The 10,956-nt window shown below is 48.0% G+C and overlaps 1 protein-coding gene across 1 annotated transcript in view; it reads left to right on the plus strand.

The window, feature by feature from the left end:
* Positions 1 to 10,406, plus strand: part of LOC138354289 (rab3 GTPase-activating protein catalytic subunit-like) — a 43,450-nt gene extending 33,044 nt beyond the window's left edge. Inside the window, exon 4 of the mRNA XM_069308412.1 lies at positions 9,953 to 10,406. Coding sequence (XP_069164513.1) covers positions 9,953 to 10,258 — 306 coding nt within the window. The 3' untranslated portion in view covers positions 10,259 to 10,406. The remainder of the gene's footprint in view (positions 1 to 9,952) is intronic.
* The last annotated feature ends 550 nt before the right edge of the window (positions 10,407 to 10,956 follow it).

Raw genomic sequence — 10,956 nt, forward strand, 5'->3', positions numbered from 1 at the left:
GACTCGGGCAGTCTCAGGGAATTCCCCTTCCGGGGTAGTGACGGGGGCATTTGGGCCTGTTCCTCCAGCCGTGTTGTATGAGTCTGCCAGTGGGCTCCCTTCCTTAGTGTTTTCACGGCTTGCCCCGGTTTTCTGGTACGGCCGGGGCTTTGGGGGAACGGCTCGGCCCCGAGGCCTGTCGTGTAGGTTCCCGGGGCTGGGGAGGGGCTGACTTGGGGGGCCTTGGCCCCGTTAGACCCCGTGGGGGTTTTTATCCCCCTCTAGGCGGGGCTTGTGGTTACGCGGAGTGGGGTCTTTCCTCCCCACTCGCCGTACGTGCTGTTGGACGTCGGCCCCTCCCCGGGCTCGGTTCCTTGGCCTTTGAGTCGGTTGGTTCCGTCCTGTGGGTGGATGTTTCCTCCCCCGCTTTTTGGGACGGTGTTTTTGTCATGTTTCCCCGTTCGATGGGGTTCTGCGTGACTTCTGATCTCGGGTGCGCCTGCGCCTTCGTGTGCCTTCGGGACTAGTGTTGGCTTCTGTGTTCTCGAGGGTACGGGAAGGTTTTTCGCTACTTCCCGCATTATTGAAACGTCTGTCGGCTCCTAGTACTTGTCGCCCTGTTGGACTACTTGTCGCCCTGTTGGGCTACTTGTCGTCCGGTTGGGCTACTTGTCGCTCTGTTGGGCTACTTGTCGCCCGGTTGGGCTACTTGTCGCCGGTTGGGCTACTTGTCGCCCGGTTGGGCTACTTGTCGCCCGGTTGGGCTACTTGTCGCCCGGGTTGGGCTACTTGTCGCCCGGTTGGGCTACTTGTCGCCCGTTTAGGTTCCTTTTTTGGGGCTCTTTGCTTCTTTGGCCGGTTTTATTGTTCCTGCTTCCTCTTTTGGCTCCTTTTCTCGTGCAATAGTCCTGGCTGGCGCCTTCCCGCAGGGAGGGTGTACGGTTCGGCCAGCGTGTTATGCGCATGCGCCGTGGAGTTTGTTTTGGTCTGGGCGGTGGTTCAGTGCTGGGGTTTTGCGCCCTTTTTTGCTACAGTGCTTCGCCTCTTGTTCTTCTCCCTGGCTGCGGTATGTGCCCCTTCGCGCCGGGGGTGTCCTGGTTCCCAGTTGTGGGGAGGACACCGCGGTTTTCCCTGTGTCATGGGTGTGGACCGCCTCCTTCGCCTCTCCCTGTTCTCCTGCGGGTCTGGCAGGGTCCGGCTCTGGCGTCTTCACCTGGCGGTGCTCCCAAGTTCTTCTGGGCACGGTTGAGTCGTGTCAAGTTCGAGCCACCATTCGCCAGGTGAGTTTCTGGCGGTCTGGCGTCTTTTGGCCGGGCGCTGGATGCGGCGGTGTTTATATCCCTGTCTTTATTTAGGTATAATTTTTGTACGACTGAGGACCGTTCGCACACCAGTGACTGTCCCTTTATCACCCCTTCCTGTCCCCCTCATGTGCATGGTCCAACCCATGCTGGAGTCATTCAGGGGACCCTCCTTTTTTTAATGTTGAGGTGTGGGGGTTGTAGGGTTGGTTCTGTACTCACCTGGTGAGGCTCCTGGCTGTGCTTGCAGGATTTGAGCTCTGGCTCTGGGTCCCGCCTATCTGGTAGAACTTGCGGGATAGTACCAGTGGAGTGCAGTGGTGCTCTTGGCACTTTTGGGGAACACTGTATTACCATCAGTGGTCTGTGCTTGTTACACGACCTACTTGCGAGCATAAGCCTTCTTGCTGGTTCGTCTGTGGACTTCCAGGGCGCACTGGCCTGTTTTCGTATGGCAGTTCGGCCCGTCCTGGTTGTGGGGGTATGTGGGCCAGTGAACTGCTCCTAGCAGCTGCCTGGTGGGCCATCCTCTGGCCGGTCTGGCCTGACCTTGGGCCGGGCTTGAGGTGTAAAAGAGCTCCCAGTACCTCATCCAGCAGGTATCGAGCGGGGTTTCTCCGCCGTCGGTCGCCTGGTGCAGGTTTCTGGGCCTGCAGGGTTTTGTCGTGTCTCCGTTGGCCCTGTCTGGGGTCTGCCTGCTCCGTTCTCTGCCTTTGCAGAGGGGAGTTGCTATTTACGTGTTGCATGTTGCAGTGGTGCCTGTTGCTGCTGCTGCACGTGTGCACTGGTACCGTGTTTCACGGTGGCGTGTCCTTGTTCCTGTGTCCGGTTGTGGAGTGGCACTTTGCTGCCGTTTTGTGCCTGGGGATTGCGTGGGGTTTTTGTCCCTGCCTGATTGTCCACCCCTGGTTGTTCTCCTGTTTTTTTTTTTTTTTTGTGCTTCTGCTCTTTCTTCCTGCCTCCTCTGCAGCAGGGATGTTCTGCGTGTGTTCTTAGGCGTTGGTCAGCCTGTGTCCTGTGATGTGCTTCTTTGTCTCGGTCTGTTGCAGTTGTTCGTGCCCCTTGGTTCGGGTCCTGTTCTGGCGGCGACCCTTCCGCCTTCTTTGGTTTTCCTAGCTTGCCCTGCCGGTTGTTTTTTTTTGTTTTTTTTTTGGGGGGGTTCTTGCGATGTCTCGCGTCGGACCCGTCGTTTCTGAACTCCTGGCGGGCTTGCATGCTTCGGGGAGTTTTTCTGTTCGGCAGACGTTCCATCTCCTTGTGCCGCCTGGGTTTCGGTGGTCGCGCCCGAGATCTTCTCGCGGCTCCGCCTTTTTCCTGGGCTCGGGGGGGCCTTGTCGGGGCTGCTTATGTTCTGCCTCGTGGTCTCGCCTCCGGTTGGTGGTCGGGTGGCTTCGTGGTAGGTGTCCCACCTGCGTGCTTCTCTTGGCGGCAGTATGGGGTATTTTGGCAGTCCTTCCTTTTCCTGTCCCTTCTTAGGTGGTTCCTCTTGTTAGCTTGGTTTACTCTCGGCTTGGTTTTCTAGTGGGGGTTGGGGGCCGTCGTCTTGCCACATACTGTCGCCTCTTTCGTGCGGCGCAGGCGAAGCCGCTTCAGCTTGCTTTCGGTCTTGGTGTTGCTTCTGCACCGTTAGTCAGCTGTCTTGTGCGTCATTTCACCTCCGGCCTGTTCGTGCGCCGCTTGCACCATCCTGGTCTCTGGTCAGCGTGCTCTGTCTTCTCCTCGGTTGGTAGTGTCCCTTCGGTTCCGGTGTGTTTTTTCGTCGGCTCTTTCCTTTGGGCCTTTGCCTCTGGGGGTCGGTTCGCTGAGTTTTCTTGCTCCTTCGGTTTTAGCGTTTTGGTTGTTTGATGGCAGCAGTCTCCATCTTTTCTGGCGCGGGGTGGGGCTGCTGCATTCTGGAGGGGTCCAGGGTTTGTTGGTGCTTCGTTGGTCGGGCCGGGGGTGTGTCGTTTTTGTGTTCAGTGGCGGCCCTCCCCTGTTGTTTGCGTGCCACGGCGTTTGGGTCCGGAGCGCGTTTTGTGTTGATCCGGTTCTGTTCTTCCCGGTTCGCAGGTGATGGTGTCCCGGGTGGTCAGCTGTGTTCTTGTGGCTAAGCTGCCTGTGTTCTTCCCTCATGCCTGTGGCGTTCGTGGCTTCGCTGCTCTCGCTGCCGTCTGGGCGACGTGGCCTTGCAGTCTTTCGGGCATGGATTTTTGGTGTTCGTGCAGGGGCCTTGCTGCTCGTGGTTCTCGTGTTGTTCCCGGGATTTTCGGGGCTGTGGCGCCTTGGGTTGGCGTTTGCTGCCGGTTGTCTCGCCTCCTTTGGGGGGTGCGTGGTGTCCGCCTCCCGGTTTTGTCCCTTTGACCTTCCTCTGTGGGTAGTTAGCTCCGGGGAGCCGACGGGGCTCCCCCCAGAAAACCAGCGTTGAATGTAATGAAACGCCATTTTCTGGGTGAGACCCGGAGGCTCCCCGGCAACCCTCCCTCCCTCCGGTCGGCGTTTTTCGCGTGTTTTGACATCCAGCCTCAGAACTGATGGGTGGATAGCCGGCGTGGGAGGTCTGGGGCTCCCCCTTCCCCCTCCCGGGGAGGGGGGAGCTGCGCAGACAGCGGCGCGGTGACGTATGACGTCATACTAGTTTCCTTGTTTCCTGTTGAAGAGTTCTATTCACTAGTTCGGCTTAGGTAGCAATTTTCACCAGAATAGGGGTTTGTTTTGGAATGCTTACCTTTCTGGATGCTTGACCCGGTCGATGGCAGACATAGAATGCTTCCAACCACACGGGGGTTTCTATAGGCCATTGCTCGCCTTGCCTCTCTGAGGGGGCCAGGTTCTGGCTCGTGGTCCCCGGTAGGCCCTAGAACTCCATACACATGACTGATGCCAAAGTCTGACATTAGCATATCAGCCGGTAAAGCTCCGGGGAGCCTCCGGGTCTCACCCAGAAAATGGCGTTTCATTACATTCAACGCTGGTTTTTTATATTTTTGTTTTTACATGTACATGTTCAGGGAAGAGATTTTAACAATTTACAAATAAAATAAAAAAAATTGAGAACGCTTTATTTTCCACGCACTACTAGAATGTCACAGTAAAAGCCGTGCAGCATGAAGGTTAACCCTTGTATGGCGCCGGGCTATTTAGCATTTGTCACCCACAGGCGCATACAAAAAAAAAAAAAATTCTTCTAAACCTGTTAATTTGTGTTCACTGATCATGGGAAAAATAATAAAAAGTCATAAGTGGCATATATTGCCTGCTATAGGGTGGGGAATTTTGGCAAAAAACAGGCGCTGACTCAGTGTGCGTCCCAAACGGTCTGTTGCTCACCAGCTGTGACCACAGAGAGATAATTACCTAATTATTTCAATGTCTCTGATTGATTTTTCGTAGTTTTTTGCTGTAATATTATTCAATAGTGTGTAGTGTGATATATTTATATAATAAAATACGTGAATCATCGCTGTACTCAAAAATATGGTGTGCATATTGTTGATTCAATTATGTTCATCAGTGAACAAATACTTTGTCGGTTATTACACTATATACACAGGTTATATGTAAGTATCTGCATGTTTTGTTCACCATAATGAACCACTAAGTTGCTATTATGAGTCAAAAAGTAACGAGGAGTGACCGCCACACAAATGATGATGAAGACACATGGAGATCTAAACTTTTGGAAGTGAGTACAAGGAACTTTCTGAGCCAACATGTCAAGGGGCCCACAAGAATGAGAGGAAATGACAAACCAGCTAGACTCGACCTGATTTTCACCTTAAATGGCTCAGAAATAAGGGAAGTCAAATATAAAGCCCCCATAGGAATGAGTGACCACAGTGTATTGATATTTGAGTATCTGGTAGAAGTAGGGATAACCTATCCAAGGATGGGATTAGAAGGAAAAAGACTAAATTACCGAAGAGGAAAATATGACGAGATGAGGAACTTCCTAATGGGAATACCATGGGAAACAGAACTCAGAGATTAGACTGTACAGGATATGATGGATTATGTCACTCAGAAGTGTCAGGAGGCTGCAGACAGGTTTATCCCAGTCCAAAAAGGGAAAAATGAAAAGCAACAGAAGAATCCGTGGTTCAACCAGGAATGTGCAGCAGCAAAGCAATTATGTAAAAGAACATGGCGAAAATACAGGAACAACAGAACACCAGAGAGCAGGGAGAAATAACAGAGGGCCAGAAATGAGTACATCAGAGTGAGGAGAGAAGCAGAGAGGCAGTATGAAAATGACATCGCGAGTAAAGCTAAGACCCAACCAAAACTGCTCCACAGCCACATCAGGAGGAAAACAGCAGTGAAGGAACAAATGATGAAACTAAGAAAAGGGAAGAACAGATACACAGAGAACGACAAAGAGGTGTGTGAAGAACTCGGTAAGAGATTCCAGGAGGTCTTCACAATAGAACAAGGAGAGGTCCCTACACTAAATGAGGAGGCAAACCGAACAACCTTGGAGGAAATTTACCTCACCAGTGATGAGGTCAAAAGGAATCTGTTGGCGTTGAATGTGTCAAAGGCTGTTGGGCCTGACAGAATCTCACCATGGATTCTAAAAGAAGGTGCAGAAGCACTAAGTGTGCCACTCTCTATGGTGTATAACAGGTCACTGGAAACGGGAGACCTTCCGGAAAGCTGGAAGACAGCTAATGTAGTCCCAATTTACAAAAAGGGTGACAGGCAAGAGGCACTGAACTACAGGCCAGTTTCCCTAACTTGTATACCATGCAAGGCGATGGAGAAGATTGCAAGGAAAAGGCTCGTAGAGCATCTGGAGGGAAACAGCTTTGTAACACACCACCACCATGGGTTCAGAGATGGTAAATTGTGCCTCACAGGCCTAATAGAATTCTATGACCAAGCAACACAAATTAGGCAGGAAAGAGAAGGGTGGGTAGACTGCATTTTCTTGGACTGTCAGAAAGCCTTTGACACAGTACCTCACAAAAGGCTGTTACAAAAGTTGGAGCAACAGGCAGGAGTAAAAGGTAAGGTGCTCCAGTGGATAAGAAAGTATCTAAGCAATAGGAAACAGCGAGTAACGGTGAGGGGGGGAGGCATCAGAGTGGCGAGATGTCACCAGCGGAGTCCCACAGGGCTCTGTACTCGAACCCATCCTGTTTCTAGTACAGTGGAACCTCGATTAACGAGTGGCTCTATTAACAAGTTTTTCCAGTAACGAGCAAGCCACTCGCAGCAAATTTGTCTCTATTGACAAGCTCGCCGCTATTAACAAGCGAAACCACATGGTGCTTCCTAGTGTCTCGCGGGTTCTCGGACGCCTCCGACGCCAGTGTTGTTGTTGAATCTCACACGACAAGCATCCCTCTGGATTTATTTGTGCTTTTCTTTGGGTTTTTAGTGGTTTGCGACTACAATTTGTAACACACGATGTCTCCAAAGAAGCTGCTTGCTAAAGATAGTGTTGTCAAGAGGAAGAAAGATACAATTACTGTGGATTTGAAGAAGGAATTTATAGCAAAGCATGAGTGTGGTGTCTGTGTGACTGATCTCACAAGGGAGTATGGCAGGTCCTCATCAACAATTTACACCATTAGTAAGGGAATGAGGAGGTAAGGGAGGATGCTGCCTCTTCCAGTGACATCACCCTGATCAAGCAGTGACAACCCAGTGTGTGAACATGTAAAATGACAATTTGCTGTCTTGTTTTAGGGACATCCTAAAACAAAGACAAAAGCAATTGTCAATAGAAAAGTTCTCTCCAAAAGTAGAGAAGAAGAGCCAGTAATAGTGAACCACAACCCGGTCCCAGTGGGTGAAAATCCCAAGAAGAGAGAGCCTGCCTGACTCAGAGGTGGATTCTCCTTCCACACCATAACCCCTCTCCTCCTTCCCACCTCCCCATCGTCTCCCTCAAGCCAGCAACGACTCTTCATAAGGTAAAGTAAACATTAAAACAGTACAACAAAACATTTATAATTACATGTGCAGTATTATATTTACATTAAAAAATGTCATACAAGTATGGATGTTTTTGGGAGTGGAACGGATTAAATTTATTTCCTTTATTTTAAATGGGGAAATTTGTTTCTTAAGACGAGTTTTCCAGGTAACAAGCTCGGTGCCAGAACGGATTAAACTCGTTAATAGAGGTTCCACTGTATATGTAAACGACCTTCCAGAGGGTATAGACTCATTCCTCTCAATGTTTGCTGACGATGCAAAAATTATGAGAAGAATCAAAACAGATGAAGATTGAGAGAGACTACAGGATGACCTGGACAAACTGGAGGAATGGTCTAGAAAATGGCTGCTAAAGTTCAACTCAGAAAAGTGTAAAGTAATGAAATTAGGCGAAGGGAGCAGAAGGCTGAACACAAGGTACCATCTGGAAGGTGAAATCCTAAAAGAGTCAAATAGAGAGAAAGATCTGGGGGTCGATATCACACCGAACCTGTCCCCAGAGGCCCCATCAAAAGGATATCATCAGCGGCATATGCTAGACTGGACAATATAAGAACTGCCTTTAGAAACTTGTGTAAGGAATCGTTCAGGACCCTGTATACCACTTATGTAAGACCAATTCTGGAGTATGCAGTTCCAACCTGGAGTCCATACCTAGTTAAACACAAGCCGAAGTTAGAGAAGATTCAGAGGTGTGCCACCAGACTGGTCCCAGAACTGAGAGGAATGAGTTACGAGGAAAGGCTAAGGGAGCTGAACCTCACAACCCTGGAAAACAGAAGAGTAAGGGGAGACATGATAACCACCTACAAAATTCTCGGGGGAATTGACAGGGTGGACAAAGACAAACTCTTTAGCGCGTGTGGAACACGAACAAGGGGACACAGGTGGAAACTTTGTACCCAGATGAGCCACAGAGACGTTAGAAAGAATTTTTTCGGTGTCAGGGCAGTTAACAAATGGAATGCATTAAGTAGTGTTGTGGTGGAGGCTGACTCCATACACAGTTTCAAATGTAGATATGATAGAGCCCAATTGGCTCAGGAATCTGTACACCAGTTGACTGACAGTTGAGAGGCAGGACCAAAGAGCCAGAGCTCAAACAGAACTAGGTGAGTACAACTAGGTGAGTACACACCAGCCAGCCACTCGCTGCCACTCACTCCCTCAACACCTCACTCGCCCACATTCTCCTCCCACCATACTGTTTTTTCTTTTATTCACTATATACAGACGTTATATATAAGTATCTACGCAGAATAACCACATGTGAAAAATAGAAAATGCGTTAAGCATTTTCTATTTTTCACATGTGGTTATTCTGCATACTTGGATCAGTGTTTTTGTGACCATTATTGCATAAGTATCTACATTCGTGTTCACCATAACGAACCACTAAGTTGGTATGCTGAGTGGCAGTGGCAGCCAGTGGCACCCCGCCACTAGCAGCCACTCCCTCCTCCCTCACCTCACCTGACTTGCCACCATTTTCCTCCCACCATACTGTTTTTGCTTTTATATACAGACGTTATATATAAGCATTTACATGTTTTGTTCACCATAACTGTACATCTAAGCTTGTATGGTGAGTAAAGGCACAAAGACGTAGCTACTCACACAGTCAGCTGGTGGCGGCCGCCTTCAAGGCCAGACGCACTAATATTTCTCCTCCAACAATACTGTTTGTGGTGTTATTACGCTATATACACACATTATATGTAAGTATCTACCTGTTTATTCACCATACTTGTACAAGTAAGCTGGTATGGTGCCCAAAGACCATAGTGGTCACCAGTAAACAACATAAGTTGTGCAGATGACGCACCTCCCTCACCAAAATGGTGGCTCCCAATCACCACAATCCTACTATTATCAGAACCCTGGTCTGTTTTATCACAGTCAGGGGTCTTCTGTAATAATATCATCGCTAAATAATAGCAAGAACATGTATATTATGGGCATTTTTAGGCGATGCTGTGGTCACAAGCTGAACAGCAGTGCTGTGATCACAAGCTGAACAGCAGTGCTGTGGGCTCATGCTGCGTGCATCAGGCTTGATAGCTCACTCAATACTGAGGCCCCTCACCCGGGAATTTGGCCCATGATTTTTTTAAATAGCATCTATTCACAAGAGCCCTGATGAAGTGTGGTGAACCCCGTGTATCCGCGGGCCATTTAAATCTTGTGTAGTACTCCAATACATCATATGATGTGGAGCGCAAGTTACTGCAAGTCACTGAACACATCATATGATGTGTTGTGCAGTTAAAGGGTTAAACATTAAATCTTGGTTAGCACTATTTGATGGTTATGAAGACAATCATTGGTTGCAGCATATGATGAAAATTGTGTGAAATATCCAGGTAGTGATTGAGAATGAAGGCTTTGTGGCTACAAAAAACTTTCACCCCTCCTCTTTCCAGACATAGTACCACCCACCTCTGTTTACATCTTGGCCACCTACCAGGGAACTACAGTATAAGCCTATCTCCTCTCTTGTCTTGCAGCAAACGAGACTGACATGATATTTATCTGGCATATGGTGGATGGGTTCCTTTGGACTTAGAGCATTGAATAGTATAGGTTATTGACAGGTATTGTATGAATGAATATAGAGTAGAGTACAGTATACTGTACTCATCCCAGCTTCTGTCTTGTCCTCATGTCCCTTCCAAGTGCTGTATTGTGTACCCATACTGGCTTAGCACTTCATCCTTGTAATTGTCTTGCTTTATCTCTTTGGTCGGTAGGTATGGAATAACGCCAAACCCGTTCCAGCTAGACGCCAGAAGCGCTTGTTTGATGACACTCGGGAGGCTGAGCAGGTTCTCCACTGGCTAGCATCTATGGGTCCTGGTACTGTGTGTAGTCACCTTCAACCCATTATTTTACATGCTTCCCTCTGTCGACTTGCTGAAGAAAAAACACTGTTTTCTCTCCCTGCTCCTAACAGCCTACCTCAGCCATGTCACAGCAATACTCTTGCTACCATCTTGGAGATGATTGCACAAAGAGTTGTAAGACTCTCAAGACAACCTCCTGATTCCAAAAAGTAAGATCTTTCTCATTGTTATTTACTTTGCAGTTGATTCTTGTTGGCAATTACCATCAACATTTAAGTACTGTACATTGAAACTGGATAGTCATAATTAACAGTTGTTAGAATTCTTAATATATATAATGGATTTTGAGCTGCAGCATTAGACTTTGAAGCCTGTTGACCCTATTTAGGTTTAGATCTCTGAATATATTAAGCTTTTTAGTTGTCTAATTTGATGATGATTAAAGTAGCAAAGTGAATGAATATATAGAGATAAAATAAGTAATGTAATAAAAAAATGAAATATTTCCTCAAAGACACTTTACTCACTATTTCACGTGTTATACTCAAGTCCATTTAACAGGACAAACAAGTATACAAAATTAATAATTCACTGATCAAAACTATTAATCCCTAGCCAAAGGGAAAGGGCTACATATGATATTATATAATAATAATTACTGTTGCGCATAATTAATATAAGCCTTAAGAATGCACTTCCTCGCTAAAAAATAACCTGGTGGACTTCAGTATTTAACAATAAACGGGCAAGATTCATGAAGCAGTTACGAAAGCACTTACGGACCAGTACTGTACCATACATCTTTCTCAATCTTTGGCGGCTTTGTTTAGAATTATTAAACAGTTAATAAGCTCGGAAGCACCAGGAGGCTGTTTATTACAGTAACAACAGTTCATTAGGAAGTTTTCATG

The sequence above is a fragment of the Procambarus clarkii genome, chromosome 62 (assembly GCF_040958095.1).
Source record: "Procambarus clarkii isolate CNS0578487 chromosome 62, FALCON_Pclarkii_2.0, whole genome shotgun sequence".
Taxonomy (NCBI): Eukaryota; Metazoa; Arthropoda; class Malacostraca; order Decapoda; family Cambaridae; genus Procambarus; species Procambarus clarkii.